General features: G+C 39.5%; 1 protein-coding gene across 1 annotated transcript in view; it reads left to right on the top strand.

The window, feature by feature from the left end:
• Positions 1–17546, top strand: part of LOC139734748 (uncharacterized) — a 40693-nt gene extending 23147 nt beyond the window's left edge. Inside the window, exon 4 of the mRNA XM_071645546.1 lies at positions 15858–17546. Coding sequence (XP_071501647.1) covers positions 15858–17546 — 1689 coding nt within the window. The remainder of the gene's footprint in view (positions 1–15857) is intronic.
• The last annotated feature ends 389 nt before the right edge of the window (positions 17547–17935 follow it).

Raw genomic sequence — 17935 nt, 5'->3', positions numbered from 1 at the left:
TCGTAATTTCATAGAGCTGGGATTATCAATCTTGTCGTTTGTATACATACGCCGTGTACATCATCATCTGGAAAGCGGGAAAGGCAATTCACTTTTCCTTGCACGCACAGTATAGCTCTCTGTTATCATTAGTCTTGCAACGCATACGGAGGATTCGACTCGGTCTTCAATTCGAAACTCGCGTGCACTGACAGCAATAATGCCACGGATGCATGGTTTAAACTGTACGGTTGAACTTGGAGCGACACTCAAGAAATGCAACAAAATGTAGTCGCCGTTATTTCTGCTAATACTCATCGCTCAATCACACACACTCCATAGAATTTGATCATCATCATAATTGTGTTTCTTAGAGTGTGTGTATGTGTGTTTGTTTGCTACTCTGTCTTTTAAGTGGGCTTCCAGATTTTTTTTTTTTCTGTGCTGCCTATTGATGTTCTTTTCCGGAAGGTCCATGCACATTCTGCAATCTTTGTGCTTTTAGTAGGTCCCTTCATTTTTGTACTCACTTTATGTATTATTTTACTTCACCCTGATGCATCATCAATAACCATATCCTCTATCATTGTCAGTTGAAAAAAAAACAAACACACAAAGTAAACAAAGAAGCAGGTAAGCACTCATTATTCTCGAAACAACAGTCTTCGTTTTCATTGCTGATTCCATTATCCGCGACCAGTATACGACGTCATCACATTGGTGTATTTATCGCATCATGTTATCATCGATTAGCTGCGGTAGGTTTCACCTGTGTCGACTTTACCTTCCCTGAATCCGCGTACAATCATGACCAGCTGCGCAAAGCATGTATACAGCTCAGGACGGTGCCGAATTCGCGGGGGATGTAATCGGCATCTCGCATTGCGTGTAAGACGGGAGTACGTTGAAGGAGAAATTAAAATAGAAGAGAAACACAAAGGAGATACTATGTTACACGACAGCATTCTCTCCGTGATACAGCACTGTGCATATGTAATATATATTATGTGGAATATACTGTATATACACCAGCGCAAGTCATGGTCCTCGTCTAACCGCCGGCAAGTTCGCGAGATCGGATACCCGAGTCATCCCGGGCACGCAGCCTTAAAGGTCGAAGCCAGAACTGCTTCTCACGACGCCCCGCCAAATCCCCCCCCCCCCCCAAAAAAAAAAAAAGAAAGAAAAAAAAGAAAAAAGAATCACCTGCATGCAGGTGAAACGGGGTTCATGAATAGCGGATCTAAAACTTATATCTAATTCCTCATGTACAGAGTATAGAGAGATATATTTCGGGGTTTTTTTCAACTCCCTTATTTGTATGCGATATACACCTCATGGTTTCTTTTAGCAATCAGAATACTGAGCCATCCTTGACTGGATAATATCGTGAACGTTATTCGACCATCAGTTTCTACCGAAGTCTTGCATAGACTATAAAGGAAAAGCACTAATGAAACATTGTAAATGACAATTACAACTTCAATAGGGCTTTAATTTGAACAGTTCGAAAGTCTAAGCTGTGGTGAATACATAACTATAACAACGACAAATTCCATGTTAATTAGTGATACTAATGATGGTGACCATAAAGTATCGATACTGATAATGATAATGACGATAGTAGCAACGATAGCAGCGATAACACTGATAATAAGAACATGCCGATAATTGAATTAGCAATAATGATGTATGTCCCTGAATAATTTGTATACAATATGAATACAAAAAAGCGAATTACCAAACAAGACATGTAGTTTTGCAAATATGCATTAAAGACTGCGTTTTACTGTACAGCCTACTCGTCACCGCCATAATCAAATCCTACGCATTGGAGATTGTCAAAATGGAAATCGGATACAGCATTCCGCTTTTTCCAGAGTGGGCGGGCGACAAGGGGCGAGTTTGATTTCGAGCAAAACCAATCATGTCTCCAAACAACTGCCTTCAACAACACGTATAGCTAAGCGCATGTCTCGTCTGGGTTTACCTGTACATCCGCTGTTTTTTTAGTCAGTGAGTGACAATGGCGGTGAACTGCCGTAGCTGCGTCCTCTCGGTACAGCTGAATGAAGTTAAAGGAAACCTCAAAATGATTTTTTTTTTAAAATTCCGCATCTGAACAGTTATAGAGCGGTTATAGTGTGTACAGATTTTCAGAATTTAGAGTGATTGGGATGAGGAATAAGGATGTTTTCAAGATTCATAACAAATCACAGTGAACAAGGATGATGACGTAAATAACAGCTTCACATAAAAATGCATGATTGGGTGCTCAAGGAAGCAGAAAAGAGAAAAAAGCATGCGTGAAGTGTACACAGGTGAACTTTTTTCTGCAAGTGGTATTGCAATGGAATTTATATTGCTGCATAATTGGAATGGGCCTATGTTAGCCTCCTACGTCATCATCCTTGTTCAGTGTAAGTTTTAGGTTCTTCAGAGCATTGGTTTCTCTGTTAAAGGACCACAATGAATTCCAAAAATCTATACATGGCACCATCGAGATATGCGTACTATGTAATCACCGATGATGCAAAATTATTAAAGCCGTGTGAAATATTCCTTTAACTCTGTCAAAAATGAATGGACACATACCAATACTTGAAATGAAAATAGTTGTGCCATTGATAAAAACAAATCGTATTGTTTTAGTTGCAATAATGACAATAATCATATCAATAGTTATCTTAAAATAATTTATGATATTACTGTAAATGACATGATTATACAAAAGTGACATTGACTACATCAATTGTAATTATGTCATCACGCTTCTCGATGATTCCATTCCCCTGTTAACGGATGTCATTTTTGTCGTTCAAAACCAACACTTTTTTATAATTATTGCTGTGGTGGTGGCGTGTGTGTGCTTGTGTTTGTGTGTGTATATATGTATGTGTGTGAGTGAATGAGTGAGTTGCATGTGTCTTCCTATTAATTTCGCGCGAGGATAGACAAAATATCCCTAATTGTAAACACTTAAGTTGGTATTTCTGACGGATGAAAAGTCTATGTTATTGTATTACTTCTCATCTAAAGACAAGGAAGACAAGAAATTAATGTAATAGGAACGCTCTCTACAGAAGAACATAACACATCAATTTCCATGCGTAGTTCAGAGATGAATCATTCATGGACATTAAAGGTACTGCTTACCATTGGGAGCAGTGATTACAACATCAACAACAAAAAAGATATCACACTTGATGCCTATTTATAGGTCAGTTGTAGCACAAACATCTTACCATATATAAAAAATCGCAATAAAGCCCAAATATCATTATTTTTCTCACTAAAATGTATCTGTAAACGGTTTAGTCCAGAAAAATAACTGTTGTTCAGATTTTACATATTGAGCAATACTTAACATCAATTATACTGATTCAAATTTTTACAGTTTGTTGTTTCTATCCCTAAGTCACATTTTAGAACTATTTTTAAGCACTAAAGCTGGGTTTTTGTTTCATCTGCAAATAATAAACAATGCCTTCATCGTACAGATCTAGCAGCTACTCTTTAAATCTTTCCCTCCAGTGATCTCAAATATACGTGAGAGTCTCTTCATGTGACACTCCTAGGATCCCTCGGAATCTGGGTCACGTGATGAGCTTGACTTCTTCCAGTCCGATCGTTCATTTGAAAGTGTGTGTGTGTGGCTGTATCTGTGCGTGTGTGTGTGGCTGTATGTGTGTGTGTGTGTGTGTGTGTGTTAGTATGTGTGTGTTAGTGTGTGTGTGTGTGTGTGTGTGTGTGGCTGTATCTGTGTGTGTGTGTGTTATGGCATGGTTATGGGGGGGGGGGGGGGAGTCGGATCTAATGACAGACTGATAGTGTGAGGTGAAGATAGCAGGGTAGATTGAAAGACAGACACAAGATCAATTTGATGCACTAAAGGCAATGTAAATGTTCGAGGAGGGCAATAATGCGCCTGGGAGAGGGAGAAATAAAAAAAAAGAACATCCGCAAATAACGATCGTGAGATCTATTGGTTTGTTTTATTAACATATCCTAGCACTGCCTGCATATTCTGCTTAACGTACAGGACAAAAATAAAAGAAAACGAAGCAAAACCATTTATTTCTAAACTGTAGCAACCGTAAAAGTTTCATCCAATACAATAGAGAAAGAGAAACATATCATATCATATATATATATATATATATATATACATATATATATATATATATATATATATATGCAAAATGTATGTGTATATATCTATTATTTGATCCTCACAGCTGTTGTCATACTACAGTGAGAAAAGGTGAAAAAATTGCTTCATGATAAATATTCTTGCTGAGCTTCACAGAGTACTGTCAACTAAGAGAATGTCTCGAATGTTTTCTGTCATTTTTTTTAAACTATAGACCTAATTACTTGTATGAATGAGGACACTGACCGTGGTGAGAAAAACAGCAATACTCGTATTTGGCTCTCAACATTGGAAATGCAGGCCCCCCCCCCCCTTCCAAATCTGCATTGTCACAGGATAACTATACAGAAATGGACACGATGACAAAACAGGGCCCCGCGATAGATACAACATTATTCAATTTAGTTCAATTCAATACAGTTTAATTCAATTTGATTCAATTCAGTTCAAGTCAATTCAAGTCAATTCAATTCGAATTAGTTTAATTTAATTCAATTCAACTTAATTCATATTCAATTCAACTTAATTCAAATTCAATTCAATTTAATTCAATTTAATTCAAAATTTATTTTGACTTGTCTTCAACAGAATATACTAGAAGATATACGTTAGAAATACGTTTTATGACATGCATTTTCTCGAATGATACACATGTAGCAAAAAAAAAATGCTCATGTCTGTAGTCATTACAGGATGAGGCATAGTTTATACAAAAATATTTATACATTCTGTGAAGAAAAAAAATGTCTCAGGAGTGTCTAAGGAGTGTCATGAAGAAAGTCGAAAGTCTAGCCCGGATAGGTTAAGCAAATACTCACTAGCAGCGCCTCTGGCAAGTAGTGATATTAAGGATTTGTCATTAAGGTGCTGCGGAAGCGTATTTTGCGCCAAGGATGCCATTCATTACGATACCTGTCAGTGCAACAAAGACGCTATCTGATAATCCAGCAAGGACTGCTCAAGGTATCGTGATTAATCTTCATGACACTCCATAGACGTTCGTCATAGGAGATACACAACCATACATACACACATTAATCTCTCTCTCTCTCTCTGTCATATAAGTCTCTCTCTCTCTCTCTGCTATAATTGATGCATAAATATCCATAATAGATTAATATACTCTTGCCGCTAATGAATGTATTGTGACCAAATATCCGGACGTTAGCAAAGAATGAGAAAGAAGGAAAAGAGAGATGGAGAGATGTGAATTCGATTCAGAAAATTACAAAATTTGATTTTTTTTCTAAAATTATCCCATTTCCCTCTATCAATAATACCTGCTCGTATACGTTTTGTCAAAAGGTATCCTCATGAGGCTGACGTGAAAAATACATTCAAAGATGAAGTCCCAGAAATCATTATTTTGTAATTTGGTGCTATTCTTTATTATGCTTCTAAGTTTGTAGCTAGTACTTAGATTGGCAAACACATTTTAGGAGCTTAAAGCTCCTTTCGATTTTGTTTTGTATTTTGTTTTCCGATTTTGTGCAAATGTAATATATTTAACTGGTTGAATACAATCTTTCTGCAATGTAGAATGTTTGGTTAACCTCAAAGTTTTCACCTTGATGAGAATGAAATGACATATTTTCTTTTTGCAACAAATTTACCGAAGGATTTGAAGGGCTAAGGGAAAGGGAGTCTTCTCCAAAACATATCGTGTTTTCAGTGAATGCAGAATGCTAAGAAAGAGAAAGTGGAGCATTCGTATGAAGACGAATTCTTTCAAATTACGACATTTTTAAAGTTCTCCTTTAAATGTCATGTACTCTGAAATGGAAACTCTAGAACAGTCCCTTAAATGTTACATTAGTAGAGCAGAATATAACGAAAATTATATTATACATAGTGTCACATGCACAATACATATATAATGTGTGTGTATGTGTGTGTGTCTGTGTGTGTGTTTGATTGTGTCGTTTTTCACGCTAATCGTAAAATCGAAAAAAAATGGGGCCGATAACTCACAGAACCATTGCCGTTACTAGACGGAGCTTCTTGACTTATGCTTTTACAAAGCTAAAAAGCTGCTATGGCTGACAACTGTTGTGTGTAGTGCTGGATGTACCTTTCTTCCATTTCCACGCACTCTAACCACGAACGCGCTCAAATTGCCGGTATGAATACGCAAACGGTGCACATATTATCAGTCGCTCCCAGTCAGGAGTCAAACATCTCCTATTCAGCATGTTGAAGATAGAGCGTACAGGTGTGCACTGTAATGAAGCGTGACAAGGTGAAGTGCGACGATATTTACTCGTTACAGACGTGAAGGTTGTCGATACCAAGGAGAAGTGACGTGAGGTAGGCCTATATGAGTGATCATAACGATCTCCTCCTCCGACTTTTCCTTCCCTGCTTTTACTCCCTTAAGACCGAAAGTGCGTCATCTGGCCCGTAGAGAATTATATTACCATTTTGCTATTAATGCATATACGCGGAAATATGAAACCTCGTTTGTTGTGGACTCAGCGCCACGCTCATGGAAATTTCTCGCAAGTGAGGTGTAAGCCGAACATACTACAATACTTGGTGCCAGGTTGTTTCCCTCGGTTTGCAATGATATCAAATGCCTCAGATATAAGAGTGTATCACACAGGAACAGTCATAGTCAGATGATAGTAGGAATAATGACGGTACTTAGCTTTATACATGCAGAGCTTAAGGAACAGGGGTTGTACTCCAACGGAAAGGGACAGTTTGGGCGCATTGATTTGTTACCTTAGACAGGGTTTCTCCTTTCATCAAAAAGATTGTCGCCATTGGAAGGTCCTGGATTGGAAACACGTCACAAACTTCTCTAGAGCTTTTCTAAATCAAAATCGGCCAAGCAATTATAGCAAAAGCAAGTGGGCCTACTTTCCCTGCATAATGTATAAAGATACATGCATACCTGACAGTTATTTCCCCCATTGATTTTTCCTCCTAACACAACAAAAATCGAATAATAAGGAATACACTCATATTGCCACCTTCTCCGAGTCGGACGGTGATCAATCATTACGAAAAAAGGACTTTTCAATGCGGACTATAGTTTTTGTTTTTAATAATACGAATAAGACAAGGGTGATCAAAATTATATATGTTGCGCAGTTCGATTGAATTTAATTCAGTTCGAAGTTTTATTTATTTTTGAAAAAACATAATACATATCACTTTCTTTAGTAACAGAGAATAAGGTAAGCAAAACAAGGTGAAGTGAAAAAGTATACACAATTAATGATTGTGGAACCAGGTTTATAGTAATCATACATTGTCATGAAAACTGTAGTGATCAATGTGAAGTAAACAATACGCAAAAATGCGAAAAATTGAAGGGCCCTCTGAAAAGACAAAGCTGGTAAAACCTGGGCCCTTCTGCAAAAGAACCTCGATAGGAAGCACAGAAAAATGCATGGACGCCCACTCAGATGACAGAGCAACAATAGAGACAAATACACACGAACGAACATGAAACGAGACTGGGACAGCAATAACACGACTAAAGGAGAATCTATAGGAGAAAAGGCAAAATGAAACAAGACTAACATAACAGTTAGACAAAACAAAAAGAACAAGAACGTTCAACAGAGACAGCAAACTCGTCTGTGAGGCGTGAAAAAGACAAGGTAGAGAATTATGAACTAAAGAGAAAAATGATAAAATACGTTCATTCTGTTATGTTTATATTCATACATGATATAATCATTTGAGTTGTAACATGACAGGAATAAAAAAAAAAAGCAATGTAGTTTCACTTCCTTTCAAATTCATTCAGTTGTGCTCTATTTCCGTCCAGCAAAAGATATTACAATTACAATGTATGCATTTATCATTGTTAACAATTGACAGGTTTATTGTAGTTCAATTCATTTGCGTTTTATTTCCATCAAACAAACGATAATACAAAAAAAATGTAAATAACCTACATTTCATAAGTCATATTGTTCACAATTTGTAGGACATACAAATCATAAAGTGAATGTATACAAACTGTGTATGCTTTGCAATGGTGACAAAAAAAAAGTATATCATACTTTTGCTTTTTTAGAGAATACTAACTCGTGTTCTTGTGCTCGAGGTGTAGTAGCAGCATTGGTAAACGTATCTATATAATATATTATGTACTGTAGTAGCTGAGGCAGCTAATTATTACAATCATATGCACATATCACATACCTAAAACGCTCAGTCCATAATTGCGTCGGTTGCTTCCGTGTCCCTCATGCAGTCGGTCACGCATGAGCAAACGGGTGACTAAAGACCGCCATTAAACCGGTGCGATCGTGCGCGAGCAAAGCCCTCTCGCGGCTTCCCGGGGGAACGGGGCGGCACTGCGGTCCGCCCGCTGGATGGCGGCGGTGAAATCACCTGGAAGATTGGACAACCTGCGATGAAAGCTCAAAGGAGTGGGGGAGGGGTGACTTTAGGGATCCACTTTGACATTTCAGTGGCTTGCGTTTGTTTATCTTATGAAGTGAATTAAAGACATTGCCATGTGTAGTCTCCTCATGAAGTGTTTTCAAACCTGGGTTTGTATGCCTATAATACCGACCTACACTGTAAAAACATCGGTGTTAGATTTAACACCACGGGTGTTAAATCTAACACCGATCAAACTTCAATAGAGGACCACACCCACAGGTGTAGAAAATGCACTGTGATGGTGTTGAAAAGTGTTCACCTGACACTTCGTGGTGTTAATTTGACACTGTACCTGGTGTTATTTTGACACTGTACTGGTGTTAATTAAAAAATGACACCACATGGTGTTGATTTGATATTTGTTGGTGTTAATATCAATGGTTTAACACCCGTCCAGCTTCAATAAGAGACCACACCAGCTGGTGTTACTTTGGTGTAAATTTATTTTCACATTTTTTCAAAAATCTAGTATTCTAATGTAAAATTCATGATCGTCTTGTTTAAATCAAAGATCAACAAGAAGTGCAGTTACTAAGAAACTCTTCAAAAAACAGTTTAAAATCTGGAAATGACACCCGGAGGTGTTGATTTAACACCATAAATGAGCACCGAAAATTTAAAACCAGCTCGGTGTTCACTATTTAACACCGGACTTTTTGCAGTGTATGCAACACGTACAAAATCGTCGAACACTGATTTCACATGCAGCGTTAAAGACCCGGTAGGGTGGGGTATATATTTCGTGAGAAGGCTGGCCTGGCTTGGATATGTTTTACGAGAATCCCCGTAAAGAATTTGGTTATAGCTCTTTCACTAATCTCTATGTAAGTGCTCACAAAGCTGAAAAATCTCACGGATATGACAATTACCGGTGAACTTACGCTTCGATGCACATAATTCGCTGATCTGTGCTAGGCCTATTCGTGTTTTTCAAATGAAGCCCGGTGGGCAACGAATGAGACTCGGACATCAGTGAAACGTATGATCACTCAGACATAACAGAAGTTGAGACTAGATCATGATTGCGTTCAACAAACAAACAAACAACCCCCAAAAAAGAGGAAATTTTAAAATCTTATGTACAATATGTATAACAAATCGTGAGGAGATGACATCATCAATGCAGCATTTCCATATTCATATGACTGTTCAAAAACTGTGTTGTAAAGATTAGCGAAAATCAATAATTTCAAAATTTGCTTTACTTTCAATCGATTTCGATCAAATTTCTATTGTTTTACGTAGAATTTTTAGTCTTTCCTACTGCTCTGGATTTCTTCTTGAAACAGGTTTTGCTATTCAAAATGGGTGTTTGTAAACTTGAGATGTTATGTACACGTAATAGATTTAACATTTTCTCATTACGATTGGGAGCGGATTTAGTCTTCCTTTTAGGACCCGTTGCATAAAAGTTACTATAGTGGTAACATTGCCATCCAATGGTAACTTCGATGGAATTCTTGATTTTGATTGGCTGTTGAGTATTGTTGCCATGGTAGTTACCATTGGATGGCAAAGTTACCATAATAGTAACTTTTATGCAACTGTACGGGCCCCAGGTGGCAATGAAAGAACATTGTATTTTCGACTGTCTTTGAATAAATATAAGAGGGTTTTTTTCGCTAAGAATGTGAGGAAGTATATTTTAGTGGAGGGCTCTGGTATATTTGCTTGAAAGGCAACATTTACAGTCCGCATAGTGGGAAATTCTAAGGGCTTGCAAGAGAATGATAAGACGCGTTATCATCTGAAGATTGGAAGACACTCCATCCATCCTCAAGTTAACCTTTAAAGGCATATTTTACCATTTGCAGATGAATGAAACAAAGACCCAGCTGTATTGCTTCAAAATAGTTCTAAAATGCGAGTTAGGGATAGAAATAATGGATGTAAAAAGATTTTAAACATTATGAACAATGTTAAGTATCGATGAATATACAAAATGTGAACAATATCTATAATAACATTGTTTCTAGAATAAACCGTCTACAGTTACGGTTTATTGAGAAAAATTTTGATTTTTCCTTACATTTTAGGCTTTATTGCAAAAATTGTATATCATAGGGTGTTATGCGATACAACTAACGTGCACTTATGCATAGATAATGTGATAACTCGAACATTTTTAAAATCACTGCTCCCAATGGTAAACTAGAGAAGTACTCTGAGAGCGCAAACCTCCGCCAAGCAGCTAAACCCCATCAATTATCTTGTTCTTCCATAGAGATCAGCGATTTTCATCTGTTTCTACCCATACGTATGCATGCTAAAAATCGTTCGAATTCCCAACATAGAAGCCTAATTTCGTTACGTCATCAACCCTCAACTGCGAGGCGCGCACTTCAATGCGCGTATGAAAACCTCAAAAATGCGCAGCTTGCCTCCAAGTTCATTGACCCTACCTGTCAAAATATCGAAAATCCTTCATAAAATCCATAAAAGTTTCCTGATCATTACCAAAATTTAATCATCTGTTCCTTGTGTCATTTTCAACCTTACCTGCAAAAATCATCTAAAGACATACGCAACTTTTGGAGTTATTTTGCACACGGACAAACAAACAAACGGTAGCGAAAACATAACCTCCTCCCTTAGCGGGGGTAACAATACTTTTAACCCTTTCTGTGCTAGGGACTTTTCACAGTGTGTATACAATGCTGTGGGGTTGTCTAAGTCAATCAGCACTCAAAACACACAAACGGCTCCCGGACTACAATCTAACAAACCGAACAATCAGTTTACTGATATCCAACAAAAACTGAGAAGATGAAAACTACTTGTGGGACTTTAAAGCCTTAAACATGTCTTCCCAGCACAGTGAGACAGATTACAGAGACTTATTTCAATTTACACAATGAGTATAATTTTGATGGTCCTACAACTTTCCTGTTTCACAATATCATGTACGCAAATATATTATTATTGTACTTTTGACATGAATTTGAAGAAGAAGAAGAAGATGATGATGAAGAAGGAGAAGAAGGGAAGAAGAAGAAGAAGAAGAAGAAGAAGAAGAAGAAAAAAAAGAAGAAGAAGTAGAAGAAGAAGCAGAAAAGAAATTAAATTCTTCGTATCGAACCGTTTTGGATATCCAAGGATTGAGCTTGACAACTTCATGCAGGGGAATGACATACATTTAATTGCTTAAATGTTGAAATAATATATCATAACATACCATTTTGTACACACTGATTTAACACTTTTGGTGTCGTGATATCGCCACCATGATAATGGTCGTCATTAAGTTATTGTGATGAATATCACCTACTTGCACAACAATCTCTAGCTTGAAGATTTCATATTTCCATTAAGCATCAAACCTTTACTCGACTTTTTATTAGTCTCTTTGTTTGACTTCACTCTCAAAATTCAGCTTTGGCAACACAGAACGAAGTTTCCCTTTAAGACCAATCGGAATTATTAAAGGGATGATATAGGTTTTGGATGAGCTGGGGAGTCAGTTTTTGACTTTTTGCGAGATAATTAGAAGCCGCTTATATGAAATATAACAGAGCATACAACTCTAAGAGGAAATTAAAGTTTGTTTTCTGAAAATAGTTTCAGAATGGCCGAGAGATCCGAAAAACAGATTTTCGTTAAAAAAGTATAATCATTTCGCCAAAAAAAAAAATCTGAGTCCCCATCTCAACCAAAACTATATACCATTCCTTTAAGCAGACTGACACGTTCGGTTCTGTCATCCTCTCCTTCGGCCTCCCTTTCCCTCTGACGATATACAAGGAATATCTTTAACTCTGTCGGTGCCATCATTTCAAAATACCATTACCAGTACAGGTCTCACCAGCTATCCGATGGTAACGACGGAGTTAAGGTTAAATGGTTGCGTGATGCTTGCCAGGGGAAACAAACGAGTTCTGAATTCACAAAATGCGGACGGGACTCCGGCTGCCACGAGAAGTGTGCCACCGATGGAGATACCTTCATTAATCACGCCTCGCTCTAGGGTGGATGTTCGAATGACAAGGGGGAGACAGAGCGAAAGAGGGAGGGGGTGGAGAGGTGGATATATCTCACCGAGAAAAAAATGGAGGAAGAGTCTGCCAAATTTCGACGTTGGCTGCGTTGATAAGGTGTTTGCTTGTTTTTTTCGTACCGAGGAACACGGTTTTGAAACGTGGTTTTGAAATACAGTTTTGAAACACGACTTTGAAACATGGTTATGAAACACGGTTTTGAAACATGGTTTGAAAGGGGAGCGTTATAACAGCTTGAATACCAATCGTTTTTTTTTTCTAGCTCGCTCAGACTGTGCCATATTGTGCATCTCTTTGTGTTTAGCTTGTCCCTTGGCAATTACATTGGTCAAACAGGGCCCGCGCAACTGTGACGACATATAAATCGTGCTTAAAATCACGTTTGCATTTTCCAGACTTTCAAAATTTTGTTACTAGCAAAACACGGTTTTGAATCGTATCTCAAAGCCATGTTTCGAAACTGGGTTTGTAATTACGACTACTAATATATAAACATAAAAAGACCCACTAAAAACAAAAACACGGCTTTTCAAAACCACACTTCTACCCAGAAAATTTCTATTTCTGTAAAGCCCAGAATATTTGATAATTCCAACTTTAGCTTTTCCCTGATTTTCTCCTTTCTTTGGCTTTAAAGTTTGGTTCCTTCTGAATGCAAACGATATGCCAGTTTCATTTCAAATAGAAAATCTCTAAGTTGACAACACAAAATCAAGACAAAATAACAATTAAAAAGATCCATTTTGTTGTCATCATGACGATATTCTAAACCAAATTAAATCCGTTCAGATTCCGATTTAAAGGCCTTCTTTCGAAGAATATAATTTGGAGAGGTAAAGAAATTGCCAAATCTACTCTTATAGGTCAATACGGCCGATAGAATAGCCAAATGAGACTCTTTCTCTATCTCTCTCTCTCATTACATCCATTTCACACCATTTGGACTGTGATTTTGATTCAAATTTCAATTTCAATACAAGAATATACATTGAAAACCATTGGCCCTTTTTTGATCATGATATGAGGCTACTATGTGGCCTACTTATTATACACCTTAACATTCACCAAATAGAATTAGACCACTGTCATACTTCGCACAAAACTAAATGTTATGGCATTGGCAATTGAGGCAATGAGGCACCATAAAAAAGACAAGGAAAAAGGAAAGGAGTCTTTCCTTATCATAATGATATCACTAGATTAAATAAAATGTGGGGAAGATGTTCTTATTGTAATTTCATTTGAAAGATTCCAGTGATCTGTGTTAACTGTGGCAAAACACCGAAATTCATGAGTGCACATACATGCGCGATAAGGAGGCACGTACCATTCGTGTTGATATAAAAAAAATCGCAGGGAACATTTGCCGTCTTTTTATTTAAGCTTGACATTAGCTATTCCTCTTTCTGGTGACTCTTCCGTTTCATCTATGGGGAACAGAACTTGACAGTTGGATGGATTTAGCTATTTCTTTGTTACGTGCTGAAAGTACACACCTTGCCAAGGCTGTGAATATCTCCTTGCATTGAACGATCAGCTTCCGTCTGGCAAAAGGCCATGTTACGTTTTTGCAATGTATCTAATATCTGTTATCTATCTAGTGTATCTTTTGTCTCAAGTTCTCAGTCAGCCGAAATTTACATAATTATTCCCGGGATGGTCTGTGCGATGGAGATGCAGAGATAGCAACGAGCAGAGAGAAGCTTGATGAGATTTTCTTTGGTCTGTGTGTGTGTGTGTGTGTGTGTGTGTGTGTGAGTATGTGTGTTGGGGGAAGGGGTATACTTAACTCTATCAGTGACAGGGACTTTGAACAGAATGTCGATGCTAAGAGGTTTTCTATGCCAGTCGTCACTCAAAGCACACAAAGGATGTTTTTCCTCCTGGACATTATTCCCAATAACGTTCTTTCAGGATCATAAGCACATCCATTTCCCTTCGGTAGCTGAAGTTAATCATACTTTCCTTTGTTAACAATCTGATACAGTCTGTATATCGTGTCTTTCAACATCTAACAGTTTCCTTGTATGTTAATTGACGTGTCCGGCATACGAGCGCCGTGAAGTAATCTTTCTTTCTGATAACCCTACCGCGAGCACTCGATCTTGAGACATCTACATAACGACAACCGCGGTGACGTAACACACTCCTCAATGCATTGTGCGCGTTATGAAAGTAATCATAGCAGGCACGGTTTTCGAGGGTCCTTCAACCAAGCAGCTTCAGACAGGCGAAGATGTTTTGTCAGATAACTGTTGATTTGATGCCACATTCGAAAGTGGATTGCCATATCAGCAAACTCGTTTGGGTCGTGCTGCAAGAAGCATGGCATGAAATAAAAAGGATCCTTTTCGGCGGGGGACCTGGAGAATGATTACCATCACAGTAGCTGAGATGAGAAAACGGTTTCCGAGGATGTCGCGCAGCGTTGTCATGGCAATCGCCCGACACTCCCGCGATGCTCGCCCAGAGGGGAAGAGAGGCACATTATAGTGTCATCTCAAACCCTCCTATTGATGGATATGTGCCTTCCACAGACCCGATCGAGAGTGTGAACACTGATGGATTGGCGGTAGAGGGGAAATAAAGAAGGAGGGGGAGGGGAGGGGGTTCTGAATGGCTTTAGAAACCTGTTGTATGGCCTGCTGTTCCGATAGAAATCAAATTTGCACAGCGAAAAGAGCAGCGTTTCCAAATTTTGAGAGCTTGTTGGAGCTAGAGTGTCCTCTTACAAGCCTTGGCCGTGTTAAAGATAAACCTCGTCATACAGACGTAAGACGCTGACACCATGACACTGAAGAGAATTAACCGTATGTAAAATGAAACGAAAAAGAAAAAAAAAAGGACCTGCAATGGGCAAATAGTTTGAATGTTTGCGAGGAAACGTTGTTACAAAAAAGTATCATCCACTAGGAAGAGGTAAGAGATGTAGAATGCATAGGAAGGCAGGAAGGCAGGAAGCAGCCATTATTATTTGAGGCAAAGCATCCACAGACGATTTCTAGGGGAAAAAAAAAGTTTCAAGTCTTTCGGAAAGATGTCAAAGTCTTATCTAAATGATTAATTCATTGTGTAAATTAAACGCCTTTAGCCATCAAAGTCATTAGACAGCAACAACCTACGGAGGGCCATAGAAGGTTTCATCATCGAAACTCATTCACCCAGAACGCACACCCACGCACCTTTGTCTAAAGAGAAGTGACGTAACATATCTTAAGTGTCTACAAATCAAGTTACTGCTCATAAAAGCCAAGACGAATGATATAGTAGGGAGAAAGGATAAAATGTCATTAATTCTGTTATATTTTTACTTGATCTTGCAGGGAAATCGGTCACCTCCCGCGCCGATCACTCAAATTCGGGTCCGAATGACCAACGGCAAAAAAGGCAAGGGGAAAATCGCCACCCGCCATCAGGGCTCACCAGTCAGGGCACACCCGAATCCGACCATCGGCAAGCTCCGAAGGGGAGAGAGAGGAGAGGGAGAGACGTCCTTCACCACTGATCCTGGCGCCGGGAAAAGCCGAACGCGCGATGCCCTCATCGAGATCGGTGCGTGCTCCAGTGAGGTGGCACTGGGAAAGGACATTACCGCCACGACCAGAGACGACTCCTTTACCTCGGAGACCGAACTCCTCGGCACGGAGCGGAAGAGAAAGAAGCACGGTGAAAGCGAGTATGACAATCCGGTAATGAATGTCAAAGATCCTGAAGGCGAGCACCGAGGAACGCGACGCCTTAGCACGGACACCGAGACCCAGTTCACATCGGACACCAGTTGGAACAACTCCCCTCTCCACTTCACTAGCGGCCGAACTGGTAGGAGAGCGTCATCACCGGAACAGACCTCGTTGCCAAGCAATGTTGGAGACATGAGGGACAGCGTCAGGGACGGTTCGCAAGAATCAGGGAGCACCGCCGTGGATGCCAATCGCCGCAAGAAACTCATGCGCATGCACGGCCGAAGAAACAGCGGCAACAATTCCAGAGACTCAGGGTATGCAGGTGGGAGTTTTATGTCTCAGGATAGCGCAAGAAATCTCCTCGCCTACAAAGACGAGGCACTCAGGAGAGAGCGGTTCAAAGACTCCGATGTTCGAGACGCTACACCGGTCATTCTCGAAATGGAAAATGAAACCGTTCCACTTGTTGCACTCCAGAAAAGCGAATCTTTCGACATGCACCCTCATACAAAGTATGACCCATACCTGCGAAGTCATATCAAACACATGCCGAGAGCACCACGTAACGATAGTGAACAATATTACACTCGGGCGGTCACTCGAGTGATGAGTATGCCGCCCGAGAGACAGTCATATTTGCAGAGTCCGGGTCTCCAGGGTAGCAAGATCAGCAACAGATTCAACGGGTATCCATACATGTTTGACAATTATCCTTACTGCTACGACGACTTTCGCCTATATCCACCGAGGCACCAGACACAGTCGTCGCAACACCCCGCCTTTCATCGGACGGCCGACCCCATTTACCGTCTACCATCACCTCAGCAGTACTTACCGAGCTTCTTCCCCTCCCCTTCTTCCTACGCGATTCCTGCGCGTATCGATGATCGCGCACGATTCGTAAAACGAAAAACCGCTTCCACCCAGACCCCGACTGACCCCAGCACAACGGACAGTTCAGCTTCGAGTCCGCCTACATCACCATCCATCATCAGATGGCGAAGGGACGGGCGTTCCTATGTCCTCTTACCCAGGGAAGACCTGGATTTGGACTACATCGGACCAGTCTACCTGGCAGAGTCCATGAGCGAGAGCGACGAAAGCTTGAAAGCGGAAGCGCGGCGTGCGCAATGCCCGACTGGCGATATATGCTCTCAAGAGAGCGTCTGTGCTGGAACGTTGGATGATGATGTTGAATCGGCCGACGACAAGGACTCCACGGGTTCGCAAATATCTTCTGGGACGGGTAATGACGAAAAAGGTTCTGAAGAAGACGCACTCTTGTTGAACCCACCTTTCAATGACATGCAGTGCGATACCAGACTATAAAATCGTGTGAAAAAACACACCAGCTAATAGGTTCATCAATCGTCGATACATTTCCTTGAAATTATCACCAGTGGTAACTCTAACTGCAGCTAGTGCAAACAGACTTGTTTCACAATACTATTGAAGTCTTTATCTATCCTTTCGATATGATATGCACATTGATTATAATACTTTGATGATCATACTTTGATAAAATTAATGTACTAAATATTGTCGATGAATGCCATTACAATATTACAACACAATGGTTTAATTGAAGTGATATTGATGATGTGTATGCATTTTTCCTTTGAAATTTGATTATTGACTATTCTTCTTTCTCTACTCCGGCTTAACCTTTCCTTGCACAAACTTATAAAGTCAATTATGTAAATCACATGAGAAAGTGA

Source organism: Diadema antillarum, unplaced genomic scaffold, assembly GCF_040938485.1.
Source record: "Diadema antillarum isolate AM-2024a unplaced genomic scaffold, OU_Dant_1.0 seq00000546_RagTag, whole genome shotgun sequence".
NCBI classification, from domain to species: domain Eukaryota; kingdom Metazoa; phylum Echinodermata; class Echinoidea; order Diadematoida; family Diadematidae; genus Diadema; species Diadema antillarum.
The sequence above is the reverse complement of the archived record's forward strand: the minus strand, read 5'-3'. Positions and strand labels throughout refer to the sequence as shown.